The sequence below is a fragment of the Rousettus aegyptiacus genome, unplaced genomic scaffold, assembly GCF_014176215.1.
Source record: "Rousettus aegyptiacus isolate mRouAeg1 unplaced genomic scaffold, mRouAeg1.p scaffold_m13_p_3, whole genome shotgun sequence".
NCBI classification, from domain to species: domain Eukaryota; kingdom Metazoa; phylum Chordata; class Mammalia; order Chiroptera; family Pteropodidae; genus Rousettus; species Rousettus aegyptiacus.
Window position 1 is genome coordinate 73,694,606 of NW_023416306.1, and position 26,071 is coordinate 73,720,676.

Genomic DNA, 26,071 nt, shown 5'->3' on the forward strand with positions numbered 1-26,071 from the left:
CCAGTTAAATTCTTGATCCTAGTTAAATTTGTTTATAAGCATTTCAGCCAAAAATTTTATTTTCATGTGGAATTTCTGTAACAGAGAATGGAGGATTCTGGGCCTATGCCCTTTGTAGCATCCCTGCTCGGGGACCTTAGCCATCATGGAGGGTGGCTCCCCTCCTAGTCCTTGAGACAGCAGTGGATTCCCACTGCAGAGATGGGAAACGGAGGCTTAAATTGCTTAGGCAACTGACTAGGAGGCAGCCAAGGACCAGAATCTGCCTGAAAATAGAACCTGAGTATGGGGAGGAGGGGGGGTGGGCAGGAGGATTGACCATGCTGGGTGGTGACATCCAAGCAGGAGTGACTTGGCCTGAGGAAGATGGGGCCCATGAAGCCCCATCTTGGTCCCACGCTTAGTGGCACTGCTCTGCTTGGAGCCTGCTCTGTCCCCCAGACCTGTCCTCCACATGTCTCCCTCTGCCTTAGAGTCTGTGTTTCCAGAGTCGAGGTCCCAGGGCCACGTGGGCACATGGAGGCCTCACATCAGGCCCATCCTAGACAGACAGAGGGGCTTGGGAGGTGGATTAGGGCTTGACTGAAGAGGGCTCTTGCTAATCAAATGGCTGTATTTTCTTTCACAAGGTACTATTTTTTGTGAAGTGTTATGTCATGTCATGGGAGCGGTTGCAGTTTCCCTGCTCAGCTTTAAGTGGTTTCTGTGGATGTGAAACCTAAGCCCCTCACTGCAGAGAAGCCCTGGGCCTTTGCCAGGAGGAGAAGCCTCGCTATGAGCCCCTTTCTCAGAGGGCACCGGTGCCTGTTGTCAGCTCCATCTCCATGCCCCTTTGGGGTGCTTTTTTTCTAGAGAGAACTGTGACTAGTGATGCCCCAGAGGCTGCTTGGCACTCAGGCCCCGAAGAGGTGCCCTAAACCCCTGGGTGCCCACGTGGTCCAGGGAGAGGCACCTGGGATGAGGACAGACAGGCTGGTGCCCTGGACTTGCATGGAGCTGGGTACACTGGCGCTGCAGCTTGGGCTAACCTGGGCAGGTCCACCGCCAGGAGGGTGGCTGATCTGTGCATGCACTGCTGACCGCTCTGCAGGCGCACACACGTGAACCTCACACACCTGCATATTGCACACGTGCCTGCCGGGCCTCCTGCTCAGCCCGCCACAGGCAGTTCCTCTCCTGAGTCTCCCACTTGAAGCATAGGTCAGTTTTTGATGGTCCATTTGCTCTGTTTTAAGATTTTGCTATTTGGAAAAAAAACAGCTGAGGAAAATATGTTAATTTCTTGTGGATAGTTTGCTTAAGTGTTTACTACTGGGGGGAACAGAGAAGATTTTGGTATGATAATTGGAGGATTAAGGTATTATTTTCCATGTGCGCTGGTTAGAAGTTGTTTCTTGATCCTTGCCTGGTGTGGACAGACGGCGGCTCTGGGTGGTGGCCCTGGGCTCCACAGCCCCCCTCTTGGGTTGCAGTTGAGCTGGGCTGGGACCTCGAGGTCCAGCTGGCACAGGAGGGTGAGCGGCTGGCTTCCGGGGGACCTTCGAGGTGGGTGTCCTGGCTCCCATCCTCCCATCCTTGCAGCAGGCCAGGCCTGCTGTCTGTGTGGCCGTGAGGCTGGGTATGGGGCCCAGACCTTTAGTGCAGGGCTGCATCACCCCCCACCCACTGAGAGCCTGGTGCAGAGCAGGGAGGGCCAGTTGCAGGCTTGCTAGCTCCCATGCTGGGTCAGGGGACTGTTCCCGCTCAGTGTCAGTGACAATGGTACAGGAATGATACTGCCAAGCACTGCATGCCCCCAGAGGGGGGTCCAGGCAGCCCTTTGCACATGCTGGGTGGACAGGGCTGGTCGTGATGCTGTGGGGCCATTGTAGGGGCAGGGGGTGCTGGGGCGGGCAGAGGGGCTGCCTGGGGGTTCCTCAGAAACCAGGGTAGTTTGACCGTACTTGACTTTTTCATTGTTTATGGCTTAGGAACACAATCCTATTCGGTTCCAGTGAAACCCCAAAACGCTGCGGTCCAGTGCACCTTGGGCAGGGCAGGGGAAGTGGTATTGGAGGAGGGCCGCCCAGAGAGGCACTGCCCATTGCCTCCCTTCACCACCTCAGACCAGAACCCAGCAGTGCCCCAAACAGGAGGCCTTGTGTACGCACTTGCCTTGGTGGCCCCTGGACTACAGGGACTGCGCTCTGTGTCTGTGCCCATCTACCTGTGGCAGCTCCATCTACCTTCCCCCTCTGGCTTCAGTCTTGACAACCTTTCGTTTCTGAGTGATTACTCTTGACCCCTTCTCATCTTAAGGGTCTTACTAAACATGCTTCAAAACGTGCTTCTTGGGAGTGGGAGCGGGAGTGGGGAGGGGGCAGCGTTTGAGAGGATGGTATAGAACCCCAGAGGGGCTGTGTGGATCAGCACTTTCCAGTGCTGTGTCAGGGTCACGGCAGCCCTTTGAGCAGGATGTCCCGTGCGGGGAGCGCATGGGGTGGGCAAGAGCGGCCTTGTACTGTCAGATACACAGGGTGGAAGCACTGCTGCCTCCTCCCGGGCCTCCTGAGTGTGTGACAAGAGGAGGGCTAATTCCCCCAACCCTATGCCAGGGTTCTGGCCCTGCCTCTCAGGGCCCCAGGGAGCACAGGGAGAGTCCTCCCCTACAAGCAATAAGCAGTGTAGCCGGGCCCCCAAGGCTGAGACAGCCATTCTGTCCCCAATGGGGATGGCTAGACATGATTCTGAAGGCGATGCCCCACTAGGCTAGGACCCCTGAGAGCTGCCTGGCTGGGCGCCATGCCTTGTGGGAGTGTGGGCGGTGAGCAGGACAGGGCCCTCTGTCCTAGCTGCCGCAGCATCCAGAGTCCTGGCCAGTCCAGAATCTCATTTATCAGCTTCCCGGGGATTCTTATGTACAGACAGATTGGAGGTCCTGGCTGTGAAAGGTGTGGGCTGGGACAGGTCCAGGCTGTGGGGTAGGGGAGGTGGGCACAGAGCAGAGAAGCCGCCCTCAATGAGGAGAGCATGCAAGACCTCGTGGGAGGGTCTGCAGCAACGAGGAGGGGAAGGAAGCGGCTGGAGGAGCCCAGGACTTGGCCTGGAGGGGCCCCGCTGTCCAGAGCTCTTAGGACCTGGCTCTGCGGAAAGGTGCCACCCACTCACCCTTTCCAGAGCCAGACTAGCTCATGATGGGGTGTCAGGCAGTGATGCCAGCTGCCCTGGGTGTTTCAGAAGCCAGAGGAGGTCCTTCTGGAGGAAGAGGAGTCAGAGCTGCCTGAGGAGGGAGGCAGCAGGGGCTCAGGTGTGGGGCAGGGGACACAACCAGGAAAGTACTGGTCAGTGCCGGGAGCGGCACTGCCCAGGGCTGGAGGGCAGCAGGGCACTGGAGTCAGTGAGGGCAGGGCAACATTCAGGGGGACTAAGAGGGGCTAAGCCTGGACTGAGCTGAAGTGTGGCTATAGCCGTCAGGTGAGATACAGGTACAGGTGTGGAGCGGGTGTAGGTGTAGGTGTAAGTGTAGGTGCAAGTGCAGGCAAGTGTAGATGCAGGTGTAGCTTCGGGTGTAGATGAAATTGCAGGAGGGGTATAGATGCAGTCATAGGTATGGAGGTAGATGCAGGTGAAGGTGGGGGTGTAGATACAGGTGTGGGAGTAGGTCCAGGTGTAGATACAGTTAGAGGTGTGAGTCTGGAGGTAGGTTAGATGCATATATAGGATCAAGTGTAGATTTGGGTATAGATGCATTTGCAGGTGATTGCATTGTCTTAGAGAGAACACGCGGGTAGAGCATGGGCCGTGGGAGGAAGAGGGCTGTGGTACCCCCATCTCAGGGCACTGGATGGAAGGGTGTCCTCAAAGGTATGTGGAAGAAAGCACCCAGGGCTGGGGCTGAGGGCAGGGGTCCACTGTGGGAGAGCAGCACAAGGTGGGTCACGGGGCACACAGAGCCAGCTGGAGTGGAGGACAGCCTAGGGCCTTGGTCTGCCAGCCACCTCCCTCTCTTCTCCACCCTCCACTTCCCCTCCCTGTGTCCTCTCTCCAGGTTGCTCTCTGTCCCGAGGCCTCCAGCCCCCGCCCTTTGGAGTGGGAGTGGGTGGGAGCAGAGGGTAGGCGAAGGGGGTGGCCGGTCATTTCCATGGGCAAGTCATCAACCACCACCATTCTCCTTCCCACATCCTCTGCTGACCGCTGGATAAGAGGAGATCCGGGCTGTGGGCCGTGGGCCATGGGCTGTGGGCCAGGTCTGAGTGCCTGTCTCTCTGTGCCTGCAGCCAGCCCCCAGCCTCCCCCAGCACACAGGAAGCCATTCAGGGAATGCTATCCATGGCCAACCTGCAGGCCTCCGACTCCTGCCTGCAGAGCACGTGGGGATCTGGCCAGGCCAAGGGCAGCTCGCTGGCAGCCCACGGTGCCCGGAAGAATGGGGCTGGCAGCAAGAGCTCAGGCAAGCGGCTGCTGAAGAGGGCGGCCAAGAACAGTGTGGACCTGGCCGATTATGAAGAGGAGCAAGACCACCTGGATGCCTGCTTCAAGGACTCGGACTATGGTAAGCACCGCCCCGGGAAGAGCTTTCTCTGACAGTGGAGCCAGCCCTTTCTTGAGAGAGAATTCAGACCATAAAAGTCACCCTTGAAAAGGACATGGCTCAGTGGTGTTTAACATATTTAGAGGTGTGCCACCATCACCACAGCCAATTTGAGAAAATGTCACCAACCCTAGAGAAAACCTTCCCTACCCTCCATCCCACTGCCCCCAAACCCCTTCCCCAGCCACACGTAGCCGCTGGTTTACTCTGTCTCCTAGATACCCTGGATATAGCGTGTCCACAGTGTCCAAAAATGCTTGGTTCTTCATGTCTGCCTTCTTTCACTAGCATGCTCTTCAGGGGTCGCTCACGTGTAGTGTGGTCAGCCCTTCATTTTGTGGCTGAATAATGTTCCATAGTGTGGACACGGTACACCGTTTACCCCTTCATCCGCCCATGGACACACAGGGGGCCTTCCACCTTTTGGTGATTGTGAGCAGTGCTGCTATGAACGTTGGTGTGCAGGGAGTTTGCGTGGCCTTTCTCTGCAGTGTCCCCAGGTGCATTTGTGGGAGGGGCATTACTAGGCCGAAGTTTGCAGCTTATTTTACCTGAGAACTCGCTCAACCGTCCTCCATGCAGCTGCACCATTTCACACTTGCAGAAGCATTGAGGCTGCGTCAAGGCTGCACCCACCCTCTCTTGCCTCCATGTAGAGGGAGAAACAGGCCCAGAGTGACTCTGTGGCCTGTGTCTGAGGTGGGCAGTGAGTTAGGTGCTGAGCCATGGGCGTGGCCTCCTTTCGGGGGCACAGCCCCTCACTCCCTAGCACTGCTCCTCCAGGGCCTGGGCTCTGGACTTCAGGTGCTGGAGGAGCTGCTCTCAGCCTCATGGGAGGGAACTCGCAAGCAAGGAGCTACCCAGGAACATCTCAGTCCCCATGGGACACAGTGTGCTGACACAGGCCCACCGTTCCCCAGGGCCAGGGTGTGCTGGTCCTTAATGCTGCAGGGCATGCCTTTGGCACAGTCCTAATGATCCCAAGGGCACATGTTCATGCCCCTGTCCTCAGATAGCACCTCGACTGTGAGGCTGGCCCTGCCTCATCTTAGTGGACACATTCGTGCCTTGCTATGGAGCCTGCCTTGTCCCGATGGACAGTGGAGTGAACTCTGTTTTCTGGGCTCCCTTGCAGAGCAGGGTGGGTCCTGGGGGTTTAGGTGCCACATGCCCTGGAGGTTAAAGGTCACTTGGAACTGCTATGTGGGGCTCCTTCCTCCAGAGCCTCCCTGAGGCAGGTCTGGGGGCCTTCAGAGCCTCTCAGCTCCATGGACTTTTGACGTTTTTCCTGACAGCAGCAGAATGTGATTTGTTCTGAGAAGAACTGGGCCTCCAGTGGATGCTGCAGCCAGGCCGGGGCGGGCAAGGCTGGTCAGGTGCCCCCAGGGCTAGGCAGGGCCTCTTGCCTGGCCAATTGCTGCCCCTCTCTGAACCTCAAGGGGGCCTGGGCTGGATGAGTTTTAGGGCACCCTGTGCCCAGTGGTCCGCAACCTGAGGATGGCCGTGGGGATGCCAGTTGCCAGATCTACCAACTGCCTTCAGTGCCCACCCACCATGGCCGCTCTGGAGGCTCAGCCCTTTCTCTCTCTTTGCTTCTCTAGTTTACCCCTCCCTGGAGTCTGATGAAGACAGCCCAGTCTTCAAGTCCCGGTCCAAGAAAAGGAAAGCCTCTGACGATGCTCCCTACAGCCCAACAGGTAGTGCTAGGATGGGAGGGCTCCGTCTGCACCTAACGGGCAACCATAGGCACATCGGCTCTGTGCGGGCTCAGACGAGGTGTTGCCTGTCTGCTTCCCTCCTGGGTCCTGGAGCCCAAGCACTCCTGCCAGTGGGCTAGTGTGGTGCCCCCACGGTGGGCCAGCCCTCTTCCTAGTTTCTTCTCATGAGCAGCCCTAGGAGGGCCACCTTTTCACCTGGCCCTTGTCATGGCAGCCAGTAGGGTGGAGCCTTTCCATATGACCCTCGCCTGCTCGCACCTGTCTTACTGGGTGGGATCCTGTACCCTGTTGGGCCTTTCACTGACCCTCCCTGAGTTGCAATGTTGTCCCCAGGACTCAGGGACAGACTAGGGCCTGTCTAGGGGAGCCCAGGGGGTACACACAGTGGTGAATGGCTGACTGAGGCAGGGTGATCTTCTTTTCCAAAGCGAGGGTTGGCCCATCGGTGCCGAGGCAAGACAGGCCTGTTCGTGAGGGGACCAGAGTGGCCTCCATTGAGACTGGGCTGGCAGCCGCTGCAGCCAAGCTGTCACAGCAGGTAAGGAGGGGACCCCCAAACTCTGTGAGAAGACCACCCAGACTGGTGGCTGTCACCGGCTTAGGGACATTTGCATATCTCTGACCCCTATTTCTCCAGCCCCCCAAATCTCTTAAGACTGTGGGTGGGGAAGTGGGAGACTGATGGCCTAGGTCCCTGACATTGACAGGTGTCTCGTTGCTGAGGCCGGTTGTCCCTGGTATAGGTGAAGCCCTGGCTGATGGCTCCTCTGGAGGGCCCTCTGTGGTGCCCGGTGATCCAGTGTTTTCCTCTTGTCCTCATGGAGATGGAAACGGGTGTCCCATCTCTGTGAGCTCTGTTCTATCCATGTCTTTTGCCACTTCAGCTCCTCCCACTCCCAGCCCCCTCCAAAGCCAGGATCCCAGACCCTCAGGTGCCACCCGGACCAGGCCCAACCCCGATCTGGGCACCTGAGGAATTTAACAGGACCAAAGGGAATATTTTAGAACCAAGAGTTCCATTATAGCTCAAAATTGGGTGATGGAGGTCGGGGAGGGGTGGGGGGTGAAGGGGTGCTGGCTCCACATCCTGTGCATCCCTGTGTCCAGGATGGCCCAAAACATGGAGGGAAGCATGGTGGGCCCTCCTCGGGCCCCAGCATTGCTCTGGGTGGCTCAGGCACGGACCCAGCCCGTTCCGCTCCCAAGTGCTGGCTGTTCAGCTCGGGCAGAGAGGCCTGGTGCGCAGGGACCAGACTACCCTGAGTCTAAGGTCGCACAGGCTGCTCCCTGCTCTGGCAGCTGAGCGACCAATCTCTGAGGCTCAACTGGCCCTTCTGGCTAACTCGCCCACATGCTTTGTTCAAAGGAGGAGCAGAAAAGCAAAAAGAAAAAGAACTCCAAGAGGAAGCTGGCTCCCAACACATCCTCCACCTTCGCCTCTGTCAGCACCGCCTCTGCCAGTACCACCTCGACCTCCACCACCCCGGCCTCCACCACCCCAGCCTCCACCACCCCGGCCTCCACCAGCACGGCCTCCACCAGCACGGCCAGCAGCCAGGCTTCACAGGAGGGCAGCTCGCCTGAGCCCCCGCCCGAGGCACATAGCAGCAGCCTGGCTGACCACGAGTACACTGTGGCCGGCACCTTTGCTGGTGCCCAGGCAGGTCGCACCTCACAGCCCATGGCCCCTGGGGTCTTCCTCACGCAGAGGCGGCCCTCTGCATCATCCCCCAACAACACTGCTGCCAAAGGTACCGTACCTGCTGGCCCTGAACAGCCTAGACTTATAGGCCGTCCTCATAGACTACCGCAGGTCTCCCTTGTCCTACCGCAGCCACTTGAGTCTGCAGCCACGCACTCAGTCAGGATGTGAAAGAAAAAGCCTCTTTCAAAGTAGAGAGCCAGGGTCACACATCAGGGGGTCTAATTACCTCGGAGTTAGGTCCGGGTCCTCAGACCTTCGGGGACTCCTCAGCTTCGGGGCCTGGCTCAGAGTCGGTGTGGTCAGCAGTTTGCCACGCGTTCTCTGGGAGGACCCCAGGGTGACTTCTCCAGGCTCCGCTGTGTGAACTGGCGTTGGCATGCTGTCTGAGGTCTCCACTGGCGTTCCCTGGCTCCCAGTCTGCCTGTGCTTTTGCTGCGAGACTCAGCCAGCATGGACATGGGGAGTGTGACTCTAGGTAGCCCTGCTGCCAGGAGGTGGGGCCGGGGGACCTCACTTCGTAGTAATGCCGTTGTCCTGGCCTGTCCCCACCCCTCCATCGCTGCCCCCTTGTCAGTGTGACCTCAGAGCTGGGTGCTTTGTTAAGTGGTTTCAGAGGGATGCAGAACCCCCAGGCTTGGGCTTCACAGGCCCATTTTACAGACAGGATGGGGGAGTCAGAGAGGGTTTGTAGACTCCCCACCCCACACGCTGTGCCTCTTACCCTCTCGCTCATCTGCCTTTTTATGTCTCCTCCTCCACCCCCAGGAAAACGTACAAAAAAGGGCATGGCCACCGCCAAGCAGAGGCTTGGGAAAATTTTGAAAATTCATCGGAACGGAAAACTGCTCCTTTAAAGTTTGGAAAGCCAAGATTCTTCTGCTCCGCTCAGGACCCCTGGAGCCCCGCTACCACATCAGCCCCCAGGAGGGTGGCCGCGCTGCCTCGCCCCGGGGAGGGCCTGGCCTCCTCCCGGCCACTATTCTCCCCACATGAGTGAGCGTCTGTTGCTTCAGCAGGCGGAGCTAGCCAATACTGACAGACGTCCTTTCTCAAGTTGCTTAGAGTGACCAGTTCCCGAAACGGCCCTGTTTGAGGACCATTCCAGTTTCAGGACAGCCTCTAGGGAGCGCCGACATGGGTGTGATTGCAGGGCCTCTGCAGCTCTGCTGGGAGCACAAGTCCTTCAAGGAAGGAGGAGTGAGCCAGCCACTCACCAGGCCAGCCAAGAGTCTGAGCCAGCCACAGGCTGGTAGCCTCCAGAGGCTTAAAAAAAGGCAAAGAACACTAGAGAGGAAGACGAGGAGAAAGCGGGGTGTTTATATGCCCCTCATCCTTTCCTGAGTGATTCTCAGACACATCCAGAGAGTGTTTGGCCTGGCCAGGAGAGGGGCCTCCAGGCCCTCAGGCCGGTGGATAGTGGGCCAGATGGTGGATGTCGCAGCCTGAATGCCCAGGGCATTTCTAGGGGTGACTGGAGCCAGCAGCAGGGTCAGTGTGTTAGTGGGTCGGGGAGCCACCATGGGATCCCCAGCCATGATGTGGGGCACAGGGGGCCCAGGTTAAGCCTTGTGGGTGGACCCTGTCCAGCCCTACTGGCCACACTCCGAGAAGCACTTCTCAGCCAAGGCACCCTGCCCCGGACCTGGTGGGGCAGTCGGCAGCCGGGAGGCCCAAGGATGCGGGGGGCCAGGCACTTCTGTCTTGTCACCTGTTGGCACTTGGTGTCGAGCGCACGGGTGGCTCCTGGATCACATGTCCACCCATCGACACGGAGGGCTGGATTTGTTTCTCAGGCAATCCTGTATTTTAATTTTAGATGTATTTCCTGAAGCATATTTTTCATAGAATGTAGCATGTAAATAGCTTTTTAAATAACTTCTTTTTTATAAGAGTAAAAGTATCTTTAGGAATTTCTTTCTATAGAGTCCTTCATTAACATTTATACAAGTTTTTTGCTGAGTATGATGAACAGTTGGGTTTCCGATGCTTTTTCTTTTCCTTTTTTTTTTTTGTTATGGTTTTTTTTTTTTTTTTTTTTTTTTTTTTATTGACTAAGGTATTGCCTGAAAAACAAGTGATGTCTGTGCAGCCTTATATCTGTCTTTACAGAAGCAAACAGTACACAAAAGATCTATTTCAGACACGTTTGAAGACGAATCTTCAACTTGAATACCAGCTCTTTCTTTCCTTCTTGTTGATGAAGGGGGTGGGGGTACAGTTATTTTACTAGCACCTTGTGAAGTGTTCTGTGTTTTGTGATGCTGTAATTTATTAATGTTTGTAGCTTTTTATATTTGTACATTTCTTATGAGCTTTGTTTATATGCCCATCCCTGGGTGTTCTGTCCCCGAGGAGAGGCAGCTTCGTGCAGGTCTCGCCCCCAGCTCAGCCTGTTGCGGGGGATGCGGCCCCCGGGCCTGGAGGCTGAGCAAGGCAACGCTCACGGGCCCTGACTATTCCAGCCCAGCGTTTTGAAGGTTTCCTTGCCTGTCATTGTTGAACATTTATATAATCTAACCCGGCCATCAAACTGTTCTCTCTCTCTCTCTTTTTTTAATTTTATTATTATTATTTTGGCAACATGTACATTTCTAACAAAGTTTATTGTGGCTATTAAAGTGTTTTATTTCCCAATTCATATTACTCTTGTATCAAGTCCATGAGGTCTAAGGCAACTTAGATCAAAGTTTTAAAAGAGTAAAAATATTTCAGGTTTTGTACAGAACCATGTCTGTGTCATTTCTGCTTCATTCACCGTCGTTCATCCCAGCAGTGAGAGCAGTCTGGGGTGTCACTTTGGTCTGGAGGTCAGGTCTTGTGCACCCCGAGGGCTGAATGTGAGCTCACTGGCTTACTGGTGTTCCCCTCAGGAAGCTCTCAGATTGCCCACGGGGCACGTACACTGCCATATACTCCATTGCCTGCAGGAATGGACAAAAGAGACCATCAGGGAAGGCAGCCTTTGGGATCTCAGCTCCACCAGCCCCAGCCCCGAGCATCCTCAGAAGCCTTCAGAACCGTCTTATGGTTTGTAGGTGGACATTTTAGCGGATTCCAGTGAGCACGGGGCCAACACCCAGAGGCACTCAGGAACGTGTACAGGGTTTCTGCTTCAATCCACGTCAGAGCAAATGAACAAAAGCGGAACCCCCACATCCACCCCTGGCACAGGCCCACAGTGTGGGATCAAGGATTGAGGGGCCAAAGAAAGACCAGCTGTCTGAAGGGGCCACTACAAAGGAGCACTGAGGTTCACACTGGGGCTTTTCTGCTGCTGGGCATCTCAGGCATCACTGAATCCTGGGACAGGACATGCTCCCCAAGCACCCACGGCCTGAGTCCATTCCACCGGACCCCACAAGAGGTATGGCCCCTTTGCCTCCCCAGCCTGGGCACTCACTCTGCTTGGGCAGCCTTCCTGTCCCTGCTTAGATCCAGCCAGATTCTGCCCATGGTTCTCCACATCCTCACTTCACAGACACTAGGGGGCTGTGACTAGCCCTGGGCTGCTCTCTGCCATCCCTCAGGCCCAGCCCTGGACCCCTCACCATGCCCAGGCAGTCTAGTTCCTGAACCCCGGTCCTGGAGACTAAGCTGACTGGGTCCTTCTTGTGTCCCTTATTCCAGCATGACTGTTGGTACTGGATCTCTAGAGGACCGTCAGGAAGCTGGGGGTCTGGAACCCAGGGAAGGGCTCCCAGAAGTCGCCCAGAGTCTCCTGGGTTCCAGGCCCCATCCTCGTCCTCACCCACGCAATGCTGGTGTTGTGTGGACCTGCCATGCCTTGGGCCCTCACTGTGGCCCTGTGTGCGAGGTGTATGGGTGTCTACAAAGACCTGGGACACGTGTCTCTGGATGAGCCTGTAGCAGGGACAGCAAGGGGCCCAGGGCTTCTCTCAGTGTGGAGCTGAGAGGCCTGTGACAGTGAACTGGGAGGGGAAGGGCTGAGTGAGTTCCTAACATGGTCCATGGGCCCAGCCTCTCACATGACAGGTGAATAAACTGAGGCCCAGCTGGTCCCCCTCACAGGGTAGGTTAGGAGACAAGCTCAGGGGTCCTGGTGAGCTCATCTACAGAGGCCCCCCATGGGTGTTCGGTCCAAGCCATTCCTTCATCTGGGCCTTCACCACCAGCTTCCGTGAGCTGCCAAGATAAACCCTATCTCTGGGGCCCACTCGAGGGCACTTTGGACCTACTATGTGCTCAGGGCACTCTTGAGGCCTGAGGACCAAACCTGGAGCTGTGCCCCCAACATGGCTGGTTCGTGGTGCACTGACAGCCTTGGGGCGGAGGCCCCAAGGACTCAGAATCAAGACTGCCTCCCTCTTCCCCAGACCCTACCCACCAGCCTGGCTCACAAGGCCAATGACCCCCAGGGTGGAGGAGACTGGAGTGCTCTGGAATCCCTCACCCACCATCATTTTGAAGCCCCCTGGTAGCAGGTAGATGGTGTGAGAGTGGAGTGCCACTATCCTGTTGAGATGGCAAGATGCCCCTGGTTGGCTGGGGTCCTGGAGTTCCTGTTGCAGGGAGAGCCACCTGGCCAGCAGAGAAAACATGCAGATTTGCATGTTAGGCCTCGGAGGTGCACAGGCTCCATCTGGTGAAGACACACATGCAGCCGGCATCCTGGGCACTGAACATGACATTAAACAAATGGCCCTTAACTCAGCTTTCTAAAGTTTGGTTGGATTCGAGTTGTTTTCTGAGAACACCAAGCTCAGCAGAGGGCCTGCTACCCAGCACCTCATGGGGAGCCCAGGCCTTGCCAGCTCTGGGACCCCCGCCATCTCCTCCCTTGGTTGGTGGGATGCATGGTGTTCTCTCAAACCCTAAGCAGGAAGGTCTGAGAAGTCCCAGTAGCCACCTATGGGAGTTGGAAATGTCTTTAGCAATGTGAGCAAAGGCCACAAGGCAGGCAGGCAGTCAGGCCTCAGGGTAGTCAGGTCGTGTGCCGTGAGGCTGGGCCCAGCTCAGTACGGAATGAGGGCATCCACACGTGCGGGGTGGGGAGGACGTGGCAGGCCCTGGGGATTCTCTGCAGGCTAGTGAGCAGGTGTGGTGCTTCTCTGGAGGAGCAGCCTGCTGTGGGTAGGCTGAGGACAACAACCTCTTTCCCAGGAGCTTTCTCTGTCCCTTGCCCTGTGCCCATCAGCACATTCCCATGTGTCTGTGTGAGTGGGGAGCTCAGCACTGTGGGCAGCCTTATCTGTTTTGCAGGGGCCCCCTATCTGGACAGAGCCAGTCCCTGAACCTGCAGAAAAGGGTCCTGTTGGGCCCCTGGGGCAATACTGAGAGCGACCAGCAGGGGGCAGGAGAGGGCTGAGAACAAACGGTCCTCTCAAGGCTGCCCAGGAGCTCATTCAATGTATGGTGTTGGCCATGCCAGACAGGGGCGGGAGAGGTGGGAATTTACAAGGAGGAGACAAAGTTACTAGCGGCTGCCGAGTCCTGGCAAAGATTTGGTAACAATCAGATCAACTTTGTCTTGAAAGATTTAAGTGCCTGGTGTGCCAGGACCTGTGTTAACACCAGGCACATATTAGCGCATTCTGAGGAAAGGCCTAGGACTGTCTCTGTCTTACAAATGGGAGACTGAGGCCCAGAGTTTCACAGCTGATGGAGCTGGGGTTCATGTACAGTCAGGCCAGCTCCAGAGCCTGTGGGATTATGAGACAGACCCCCAGAGAGACCATCCCAGCGGATGGCTAGGAGGGCAGCAACTCAAGGCCCCAGGATGAGGAGCTGTGCCGGAACAGAGAGAAGGGAGCTGCTGTGCAAAGACCCTGAGGTGGGAACAAGGCAAGATGCTGTCTTTGAGGAGATGGCTGGAGTGAGGGGCTGAGCACAGGCCAGGGAGTGCTGAGGTGGGCAGGGCAGCAGGCCAGGCCACGCTGTGGCCCTTAAAGCTCTTCTAAAGAGCACCATCCCTTCACCAGACTCTTCCCTCCATCACAGCGTCTCCCTCTTTCCCAGGCTGCACAGAGACCCTTGAACCCACCATCCCCCACCATTCCTCTCATTCTGGGTGGAGTACGCAGCTCTGAGCAAGGAGCTCTCTTGCAGAAGGAGACACTAAAGCAGGTCTTGTGCAGGACATGTGGCTGTGGGGGTCCTTCCTCTCCTCACCCATTGTACTGAGCGGCTGGACAGGGTGTGGGAGAGTCACGAGGGCTCCCCTTCCAGGGTTTAAAAAAAGATGCCGATGATGTAAAATTCTAGGCTATGTTCCCAGCCCTATGAATAATTTTCCTTAACAATCATTCCCAATGATAATAGTGCATACAATTCATATCAAAAGCATTAGACAGCAGTGCTAAATTTCACAGATTTTTTTGTAGTAACTTTGCTGCCGTCATGATCACATTTTCTGAGTGTCTACTATGTGCTGAGCAGGGTGCTAAGGCTGAGTTCTCTCACTTAAATGGCAGTATTGCTGGCCCAAAGAGCCCTTAGCTGGCTCTTGCTCAGCCTGGCTGTGTGACCTGTTTCCTAATCTACAGAGCCGATGGGCGGTGGCCCTGACCCCACACAGAGGTGCTGCAGGGCCAACTCTTCTCTGTAGGCCTGTGTTTCCATCTGGCCCTCTGCTTGGGCACTCCCCCTCTTCCCTAGCCTGCCCTAAGGACCTATTCATTGTGTGATCTCAGGCGGGTCACTTGCCCTCTCTGGGCCTCTTCTATCTGCCTCCTAGTGATATGGAGAGGGACAGATGGAAGGCTCCCACAGGAGATGAGGTGATAGCTTGTCCCCACCCGATCTGCCCCACATCTTCTCCGTCATAGCTTGCAGAGGACTGCCCACGTGGGAGGCCAGTCACAGCAGGACACAGCCCAGCCTCAGAGGTGCTGGAGTGTGAGGCTGCTCCCCTCAACATGTGTCTGGTTTTATTGATGTTCAGTAAAACATTACTCACTTCCAGTTTGCAGTCTCCTCGTATTTTGGAGTGGATCTTTACTTTTCACAACTCAGTTTTGCGTCTCCAGAACCCAGTGGACAGAGAGGCTGGGTGGAGTGACCAGGCCAAAGAGGAAAAATGGCAGGAGGGAAGTCCAGGGCAGGCTGTCAAGAGGCCTAACAAATTGCCTCCCTCCTTAGCCACCCACCTGCCTTTCCCAGGCTTAGTCCTGCCGGCCGCCTCATCCAAACATCCCTGGGGATGCCACCTCAGCAGAAAAATGATGCTGTTCCATTAACATCTGACATGGATTTGCAGGCCCCAAACAGACGAGTGTGCATGTAAACACACAGCCTGGCCGGGCCCTCGCTGGCTCAAAGCGGGATCCTTATAATTAATTGTCCGCCTGCTGGCCCGGCAGCCTGGGCCCACACTCCAGCCAATGTTATTTCAAGATTGCAATCCCTCCTTGCCTCCCACAAACGGCATTTACCAAATAGCGGATGTACTGGAGCTGGTAGGAAGGAACAGAGAGGGGGCCCTGCCCCTGTAGGCCTCAACTTCCTCTCAGTAAAATGGAGACACCACTCTGGCCTTGCAGTGGTCATGAGAACAGGGTCCATAGGCCTGGCACAGACCAAATCTGAGCATCTCACACTGTCTCTGGTCATCTGATTGAGTAGATCTAGTGCTGACAGAATCACAACACTCCCAATATGAGGTCAGCGGACCAGCACTAGGGCTTATCATTTCCATGCAGTTTGGTTGATTTAGTGAACGTAATGCTGCCTTCAAGTTGTTACATGTATCTTTGTACTCCGAAGAGTTTTGAGAATTTTTTGGAATGTTGTCTATAATCAGTGATACCTCACATGTATGTGCACACCGATAATACCTTTTCTGTTTGTCAAAGGGAATCTTGTATCAATGGATAACAATTCTCCACATATTCTGTAGAGTAAACTTTGATCTGTTATTGTCCCACATTTATACTTTCTTTCTTCTTTTTTGGATTTATTTTGTGAGAGTTTAAGAAAACTGCATGACTTTGCCTGTGGTGGCCATCAGGGGTCTTGCTGCTCTGCACTCCCACCTGGCAGGCATGCCACCACTCAGAGCTGTACCATGGTGACAGTCATCTTACCTTCAGGGCACCCACGGGATCACAGGGATAAACGAGTGCTGGGCTCACAAATGAGCCCCTACGGTGTATATTGGTATCAGTATCTTTGCTCAAAAAGTCATTTATTTCACCTGTAAAAACCTGGAAAAAAACACAGTCCTATTTCCTTGTTCTTTTATTTTTTAAAGGACCTAACTCTCATCCTCTGAAATATGCTATAATTCATGGCTGAGAGCTGGGTCTCAGAGTTGCTCCTCCAGCCAGGTGTTTGTGGCCTGTGTCACACAGAAAGTTGGGTTTCTCCTGGTGGCCGTGTTTTCAGCTTTGCTGAAGTTTATCAACATCCTCACTCTGTTCTTCCCAGGCTTTGCAGAAGCTGCGTGGGAGGGAGGTTCCTTGAGAAGGTAATATGTGGGGCTCTTGACAGATGTGAATAAGGACACTTTTTGGGGTATTTTCTTCTTTTTGTTTCTGCCTTTTTTGCTCTAGACTCAGTCCTAATTTGTATTTTATTTTACTGTGGCTTTGGGATATGTTTCCAATCTATGAAATCCTGTGTGCTCCTTGAATGGAAGTGCCGTACTCTCTGAAGAATTCTGCAGGCAGGTGGATGGACCTGATGCTCCATTTCATTCTTTGCTCTGGGAGGAGGGCGCCCTCTTCATTTGCTCAATCCTCCTCCTTTTCTCCCCAAATGCAGATAGACATCCTCTGGGCTTAGCTCTCCCCTTCCCCCACCAGAGCTCTGCACCCTTCCCCTTGCTGCCCCATGGCCACATCCACTCAGCTGCTCTAAACCCTTACTCTTAGGTCCCTCAGACCTTAGGGATCCTTCTCTCCTGTCCTCCCTACACCCCTAGACTGGCTCATTATGGCTTTTTCAGAGCTCAGTGACCTGCTGGCATCCCCCAAGCCTCCTCTCCTTGGGATCCCTCCAGCCTTTTCTCCTTGGGACCTCCTATACCATCTCTGCTTGATCTCTGTCATTCTGATTTTCTTCCTCATGGCCCCCAACTTTAGGCCAAAACACTATCCCCTCTGGTCATTCTGCAGCTCAGCTACCTTCTGTGGTTCCTTACTAGCTGCCTACGGGATCCTCACATTCCAGACCTTCTCTTCTCTTTTGCCTCAACTCCTGAAGCCCCATTAGGGCAACCTCTGGATGGTCAAACGGACCCATCTTGGCTCCTCAGGACAGTCTCTACCCAATCCTATGCCAGGCACTGGGGCCATGAGGAGTTCCCGGCTCTGAGGAGACAAGGGTGCCAGTGACTGGTAGGTGGTGAGAGAGCAAGGAAAATGAAGGACCAGGGACCTCTGAGGGGGAAGAGGACAGGAAGATAGGGAAGGAACAAGTGGGGACCTTGAGAAGAGGGGGTGCTCCCAACACAACAGCAGAAGGAGTATGTGAGAAAGGGGGCTCCAGCTCCAGGAAGAGGATACATAGCATGTGTGTAGCAGGGGCTGGGGTCCATGGGCTGTGCATGTGGGAGCAGGAGTGAAGAGGCTGTGTTGACATCTGCCCTGCAAGGTGGATTAGGGCAGACTAGCATCCAAAAGGCCCTTCTGGGGCCTGAGGCTATCACTGCTCCCTCTCATGAGGCTGCTGTTGATTCATGGCCAAAGGCTGATAGACGAGGGGTCAGGAGCACGGCTAGGCCAGCAGAGAGTGGGGCTGGCCGCTTCCTCTGCAGTGGGCTGGGCTGACCTGTCCCAGCAGGCCTGGGGCATCTGGAAGCCCAAATGGCAGGGTACAAGACTCTGGATTCCACTGCCACAGCTCTAAGCCCATTCCAGACAAGTGCCATCAGACCTCAACCCTGCATGCCTCCATGGGGAGCTCATGCTCTCCCAGACACTCTATCTTGCCCAAAACCCAGCTGCCTTCAGAGATCTGGAACCTCCATTCCTGAGTGGCTCCATGGAGCCTGGAGAGGAGGTTTTGCTTGGCTATAGGGGTTAGGCCACAAATCAGTTGCAAGAGAAGCTAGTACGCAGACCAGTGGGTGACTGAGACTAAGCAACAAATGACATAGGTGTCCTCAGTGGTCTATCTAAAACCACGGTTCAGACTTATGGAGGAGATAAATATTCTGGGAAGTCCTAGGGGACCCCAGGTAATGGGGACATTGTGATTTGAGCAGGTGGTGCAAAGGTAGATGGTTGTGGTAGAAGATTCCTTTTGAAGGAGAAGTAGGGAATAGGCAGTCAGGGTTGAGAGGAAGCAGAGGGAGCAGGAATAAGGGAAGTGGCCATAAATTCTGAACTGGGTCCAAGGCCAGATCATCAAGAGAATTAGATGGATTCAAGAGCCTCTTGGTCCTCCTATGAAGCTTAGAGAGAATGCCTAGCTAAGAGAGATGAGAACAATTGACAGACCTCTCATATCTCAGAACAAAGACATCCAATAGAACTGTTTGAAAAAATGAAAATGTTCATATAGTGCAACTAAACACTTTGAAATGTGGCTAGTGTGACTGAGTTCTGAATTCTTAGTTTTACTTAATTTTAATTACTTTAGCTTTAAATTTAGCCACATTTAAAAAATCAATAAAGTAGAAAAACAATAGACAAAATCAATGAGCTCAAGAACTGATTCTTTGAAAAGATTAATAACATTGATAAACCTCTAGTTAAGAAAAAAAGAAAAAAAATGGAGAAGATAAAAATTTTCAGTATCACAAATGGAAGAGTGGTCATTACTACAGATTCTGCAGACATTAAAAGAATAATGAAGAGTATTATGATCAACTTTATGCAAATAGGCTTGACTACTTAGGTAACACAGATAAATTCCTTAAAAGATACAAATAATCAAAACTGATACAAGAAGAAACAGAAAATATGATTAGTTTTCTGTGTATTAAAAATAAATAAATTCATAATGGAAAAATCTTTCCACATGCAAAAAATTCCAGGCCCAGATAGCTTTACTGATGAATACTAGCAAATATTTTATGAAGATATAGAAACTCTTTAAAAAAAAAACAGGAGGAGGCAACACTTCTTATTTCATTTTATGAGGCCAGCATTACCCTGATATCAAAACTAAAGATATTACAAAGAAGTTACAAAGAAAATTATAAACCTATATTCCTTTTGAATAAAACGTAAGAATCTCCATAAATATATGAGCAATTGAATCCAGCAATATAAAAGAAAACATCATATTTAAGTGGAATTTATTTCAGGAAGGCAAGGTTGGTTTAATATTCTCAAATCAATCAATGAATGTAATTCACCATATTAAGTAAAGAAGAAAACCATATGATAATTTCAATAAACTAAAAAAGTAATAAATCAATTATTTAATAAAATTGAGCACCCATTCAAGACAAAAACTTTCAGGAAACTGGAAGTAAAAGAAAATGTCTTCAATCTGATAAAAAGCATCTAGTTATAGAGCGAAGACTGGATACTTTCCCTCTAGAACAGAACTAAAGTAAGGATAGCCACTTCTAACACTTCTATTCAATAGTGTACTTAGCCAGTGCAATAAGGCTAGAAAGAAAAACAAAAGGCCTATAAATTAGATGATGTTCACAGATGGCATTATTGTATACATAAAAATTTCTAAGGATTCTACCAAAGAGATACTGGAACTGATTTGAGCAAACACCCAGAGCACATATCAGTTTTATGTTCAATGACCAAAGAGAAGAGAAAGAGAAAAAGATGGTAAGATGATAAGTTGACAAAGACCAGTTTATCAAGGTCACAGAATACAAGATCAGTATTAAAAAATCAATTGTATTTCTATAGGCTGGCAATGGACAACTGAAAAATGAAATTATAAAGAAAATACTTATCGTGATAGCATGAAATATAAAAAACCTTAAGGATAAGTTTAATAAAACTATTTATTAGAACATACACTAAAAATCACAACTGCTGAGAGAAATTAAAGACTTAAATAAATGGAGAGGTAAATTCTGTTTATTGATTAAAAGAATTAATGTTTTTAAGATGGCAATATCCTCCCAACCAATCTGTACATTTACTGAAATTTCAGTTTAGCAAACTTTTTGGTAGAAATTGACATGGAAATGTAAAGGACCTAGAATATTCAAAACAAACTAATTTAAAAAAAACAAATTTGGACTTACAGTGGTTAGTTTCAAGATTTGACATTATTATAAAGACTTGCTATTAAGCCTAATAAATGGAAAAAAATGTAGTAGATATAGAAAATGGAACTGGATGGAGTTACCAGAAATTAATTCAAATGTACATGATCAACTGATTTTCAAAAAAGATACCAAAGCAATTCAATATAGAAAGAAAGGTCTTTTCAACAAGTGGAAAACCAATATATGCCCAAGAAAAAAAAGAGCATTGGCCCTTACTTCATTCATACACAAAAATTAAAGTTAAAGGGATCAAAGATCTTAATGCAAAAGCTAAAACTATACATCTTCTGAGAGAAGACACAGGAGAAAATCTTCATGAACTTATGTAGGCAAAGATTTCTTAGTATAAACAAAGAAGAATAAAACAAAATTAAAAATTGACAAACTGAACTTCATCGAAATAAAAATATTTTCCTTTTTGTAAGTTTCTGATGAGATAATTTAAAAAATAAGCCATATGAAATACAGAAACCTGCAGATTCAAGAAGCTGAGCAAATTTAAAAACAAGCAAACAAACAAAAACCCCAAAAAACAAAGAAATTCACACCAACAATGGCACATCAGAGTTAAACTTGGAAACATAAAGACAAAAATCTTTTTAAGAAGTTAGAAATGGCACATCACCCACAAAAAAAGCACCAATTTTAGTGACAGCAGGTTCTTATCTGAAACCATGGAACTCAGAAGTAGCACAATGATTTCAAGTGAGGAAAGAAAAAAACTGTCAACCTCACATTCTATATTCAGCAAAACTATCCTTTGTGACTGAAAGGGAAATTAAAAAACTAAACTTTCAGACAATTGAGCAGCAAGAGATATTTGTTGCTAGCACACCTACTCTTAAAACTTGCTAAAGAAAGCTCTCCAACATAAATAAAATGATAACAGAAGAAAACTGAGAACTTCAGAAAGACAAGAAGAACATCAAAATAGGTTAAGAAAAAAGAAGGAAAGAAAGAAAAAGGAAAAAATTAAATAAGTAAAAATAGGAGTAATCTCTTTATATCAAGAGTTTCTTTAATCATATTTATGGTGGACACAACAAAAGTAATAGTACCCTTGGATGTGGTGCTCAACATATAAATAACTAGGGAAGTTATACTTTAAAAATTGGGAAGATAAAGGAAGTCTAGGTGGAAGTAATATTTCTATCCATTACTGGAATGGGTAAATCATCTATATAACAGGCTGTGAAAAATGATATCTGTATACGGTAACATCTAGAGCAACCACTCAAAGTAATAGACTTTTTATTTATTGTATTTATTTATAAAATTATACTATTTATTTATTAATAAAATTATTACAAATAAATCAAAAAGGAACCTTGAAAATGTTCAAGTAACCACAGGAAGGCAAGAAAAGAGTAGAAATAGACACAAAGGAACAAACAGAAAATAATAATAAAATGGCAGACCTAAGCCCTAAAATCTCCATAATTGCTTTAAATGTAAATAATATAAATACATCAATGAAAAGAGAGATTGAAGGAGTGGATTTAAAAATATATTCCAATTATAAACTGTCATAAAAAACACACTGCAGAATTTCCGGTCAAGATTGTGGAGTAGTTAAATGCTGTGCTTGTCTCTTCTCACAACCACATCAAAATTACAACTAAACTACAGGACAACCATCACTGAGAATTGCTTAAAATAAAGCTGGACAGAAATCCTACAACTAAGGACATATAGAAGAAGCCACCTCAAGACTGGTAGGAGTGGTGGAGTCACAGAACGGGCTGGTCCCACATTTGGTGGTTAAAAATTAGGAGGGATATCTTGGCTGCAGAGGTTCCCCCAGAGGAGTGAGAGGTACCAACACTGAACTAGACTTCTCAGCCCACAGCACCACTGCTAGAAAGAGAAGTCTCCACAACCGCTATCTGTGAAACCCAGCAGAGATTGGGGTTGAGTGAGACAGAAGGTGGTTGGAGTCCCAGACATTCTTCTTAAGAGATCTGCACGTGAACTTACTTGCTAATGGACTCATTTGCTCTGAGCTCCAGTGCTGAGGCAGTAGCTTGAAGGCACCAGGGATGTAAAGGAAGGAACTGAATTGTCTGGCTTCAGGGTGACAGCTGGAGAGGCAGCTTTACCTCAGCAGAAGTGCTAGTAGAATCCGATGTTCTTTTGTTGAGCTCTCCCCCACTTCAACATGTAAACACAGGTGACCATCATATCGGAGTCTCCATCAACCTGGCTAACACTGGTTGCTCTGCCATGGTGATTCTCTGAAGCCCCACCCCACCCAACCAGAGGGCCCATCCAAGCTGCTTCCAATTGCTTTTCCATACAAACAACCTGTCTTGGTTTATACTAAAAACTTTCCAAAAATCTTTCAAATGTTCTCAAAACCCAAACAAGGAGTATCTGGCCTCTTCATGCCCTATCTCTCTTGCTGAGCAGCCCCAAGCCCAGCATTAGTGGCAGCCTGCCTCAGTTCATGGCTTGGCCTTAAGAGTTAACTCCAAGCCAAGCACGGGTGGCAGCCATCTGCAAATTGCTTTATGGCTTATGCCAGGTGGCCCTGGGCAGGATACAGAAGTTGGCCTGCAGCAGAGCCTCTCTCAGAAGGACACAGGGCTGGCACACCTGGTGGCAAGCTTCATCGGCAAACTGTACTGAAATACCATCTGGCTACTTCCTCAGACAACACACCCAAAAGGCAGACTGAGAAGGCACCAGAGCCATACTAAAGCAAATCCTGCTCTGTAGGGTCAGCCATTGCACAACAGCTTCTCCACCATAGTTACTGGCCAGTTCTTTCAACAGATCAACCCAAGGATCAGTCCCTCCCACTGACATACAAACAACAACCAAGGCTCAACTACAACAGTAGTGCACACGCAACTCAAACCAGGGGCATACCTGAAGCACCTGGCTCAGGTGACAAGGGACACTGTGCCATTGGGCCCATACCTACTATATAAGGTCACTCTACTAAGAGAGGAGACATAGAAACTCTACCTAATATATAGAAACAAACACAGGAGGCAGCCAAAATGGGAAGACAATTAAACAGTCCCAAATGAAAGATCAGAACAAAGCTCCAGGAAAAAAAAAAAAAAAACTCAACAAAATGAAGGCAAGCATTCTACCAGATTCAGAATTCAAAATACTGATTATAAGGATACCCAATGAACTTAGAGGAACAGTAGATGAACTCAGTGAGAACTTTAACAAAGAGATAGGAAGTAAATATGGAAATATGAAACATAAAAAAGAACCAGCTAGAAATAAAGAGTACAATAACTGAAATGAAGAATACATTAGATGGAATCAACAGTAGAGTAAATGAAGCAGTAATCTGGAAGATAAGGTAGCAGAAAACACCATCAGAACAGCAAAATGGAAAGAGAATTTTAAAAAATGAGGAAGTTTAAGGGGACCTGGGACAACATCAAGTGTATTAACATTCACATCATAGGGGTACCAGAAGGAGAAAAGAGAGAGCAAGGAATTGAAAACCTATTTGAAGAAATAATAACTTCCTTAACCTGGTAAAGAAAATAGACATACAAGTCCAGGAAAACCAGAGAGTCACATATAAAATTAACCCAAAGATGTCCACACCAAGATACATCATAATTAAAATGCCAAAGGTTAAAGATGAAGATAATCTTAGAAGCATCAAGAGAAAAGCAGTTAACCACCTACAAAGGAACTCCCATAAGACTGTCAGCTGATTTATCAATTGAAATTTTGTAGACCAGAAGGGATTGGCACAAAATATTCAAAGTGGTGAAAAGCAAGGACCCACAACCAAGATTACTCTATCTAGCAAAGCTATCATTTAACATCAAAGCACGAAGAGTTTCCCAGACAAGAAAAAGCTAAAGGAATTCATAACCACCAAGCAAGTATGACAAGAAATGCTAGAGGTACTTCTTGGAGAAGAAGGAGGAGGAAGAAGAGGAGAAGGAGGAGGAGAAGGAGGAAGAATAGGAGGGGAAGCAGGAGGAGGAGGGGGAAAAGAAGAAAAAATTAAAAATATAAATAATAAAATGACAATAACTACATATCTACCAATAATTACTTTAAATGTAAATGGATTAAATGTTCCCATCAAGAGACAGAGTGGCTGAATAGATAAGAAAACAGCCCCTTACATATGCTGTCTACGAGGGACCCACTTCAGATTGAAAGACACACAGACCGAAAGTAATGGCATGGAAAAAGATGTTTTTTGAAATGGAAAGAAACAAAAAAGCTTAGGTAGCAATACTTATACTGGACAAAACAGACTTTTAAATGAAGGCTATAACAAGAGACAAAGAAGGACCCAATAATCCCACTTCTGGTTATTTATCTAAAGAAACTCAAAACTACTTCAAAGGGACATGTAAACCCACATGTTCATTGCAACATTATTTACAATAGCCAAGATATGGAGGAAACTTAAGAGGTGATACACACACACACACACACACACACACACACACATATATATATATACACACACATACACATAAATATATATACACACATACATATATACATATATATATATATATACACATACACATACACACCTACATATATGTGTGTGCATGTGTGTATACACACACACATATGGAATATTACTCAACCATAAAAAAGAATAAAATCTTGCCATCTGCAATAATATGGATAGACTTAGAAGGTATTGTGCTTAGTGGAGTCAGTCAGACAAAGAAAGACAAATGCCATATGATTTCACTTACACATGGAATCTAAAAAACAAAATAAATAAACAAAACAGAAATAAACATAGATACAAAGAACATTCTGATAGTTGCCAGATGGGAGAGGGATTGGCAAGTCGGTAAAAAAAGGACTGAGGATTAAGAAGTATAAAATGGTAGTTATGACATAGTCATGGGGATGTAAATATAGCATAAGGAATATAGTATACAATATTGTAATAACTACATATGGTGTCAGATGGATATTAGATTTATTGGAGTGGTCACTTTGTAATCACTGTGTTGTACATCTGAAACTAATATAATATTGTATGCCAACTGTAATTAAGAAATAAAAAATTATTTTAAAAATGCACTGCAAATATGACATAGTTTAAAAGTCAAAGAATGAAAAAAGATATATACATTCCAAGCATTAATTTTAAAAAAGGAGAAGTGGTTATGTTAATATGACATAAAATAGATTTTAGAGCAAAGGAAATTACTAGGACAAAGCGGGAGATAATATAATGATAGAAACATCAATCCACCAAGAAGATATAGCAATCCTAAATGTTCATGTACTAAACAACAGCTCTTCTAAGAACATGAAACAAAAATGAACAGAACTAAAAGGAGATATAGACAAAGTCACAATTATGCTTAGGACTTTAATGTCTCACTTTTAGCAACTGGGAGAACACAGAACCCTCCACCAAACAACAACAGAATACACATTCTTTTCAAAAAGCTATGGAACATTTACCAAAATAGGCTATATCCTGGGACATAAAACAAATGTCAACAAATTTAAAAGCATTGAAATCATACATAGAATATGTCTGACCATAATTGATTTACCTTAGAAATCAATAAGGTAAAGACAAAAGGAACATCTTCAAATTCTTAGGAGTTAATTAACACATTTCTAAATAATCCCTAGGACAGAAAGGAAGTCTCAAAGAAAACACAATAATAAATAAAAGTAGCTAAATATAAAAACATGGATACGGCAAAAACCATGCTGAGAAATTTATAGCACTAATGCTTATATTAAGAATGAGAAAAGTTCTCAAAACAACAATCTACATTCATACCTCAAGAAATTGGAAAAAAGAAGAGCAAAACAAAACCAAAACAACCTGAAGGAAGTAAATAATAAAGAGCAGAGATCTATGATGCTGAAAAAAGGAAAATAATACAGAAAATTAACAAAAAAATCAATAAAGTTGATTATCTTCTAGCAAGACTGAGGTAAAC

The 26,071-nt window shown here is 48.9% G+C and overlaps 1 protein-coding gene across 2 annotated transcripts in view; it reads left to right on the top strand.

Annotated features, from left to right (window-relative positions):
• The window catches only part of PHF2 (PHD finger protein 2), an 88,752-nt gene extending 78,034 nt beyond the window's left edge, over positions 1-10,718 (top strand). For both annotated transcript variants that reach the window (XM_016125371.2, XM_016125372.2), the window contains 5 exons: positions 4,257-4,531; positions 6,172-6,267; positions 6,717-6,826; positions 7,655-8,039; positions 8,759-10,718. In XM_016125371.2, the coding sequence (XP_015980857.2) occupies positions 4,257-4,531; positions 6,172-6,267; positions 6,717-6,826; positions 7,655-8,039; positions 8,759-8,847 (955 nt within the window). In that variant the 3' untranslated portion in view covers positions 8,848-10,718. The remainder of the gene's footprint in view (positions 1-4,256; positions 4,532-6,171; positions 6,268-6,716; positions 6,827-7,654; positions 8,040-8,758) is intronic.
• The last annotated feature ends 15,353 nt before the right edge of the window (positions 10,719-26,071 follow it).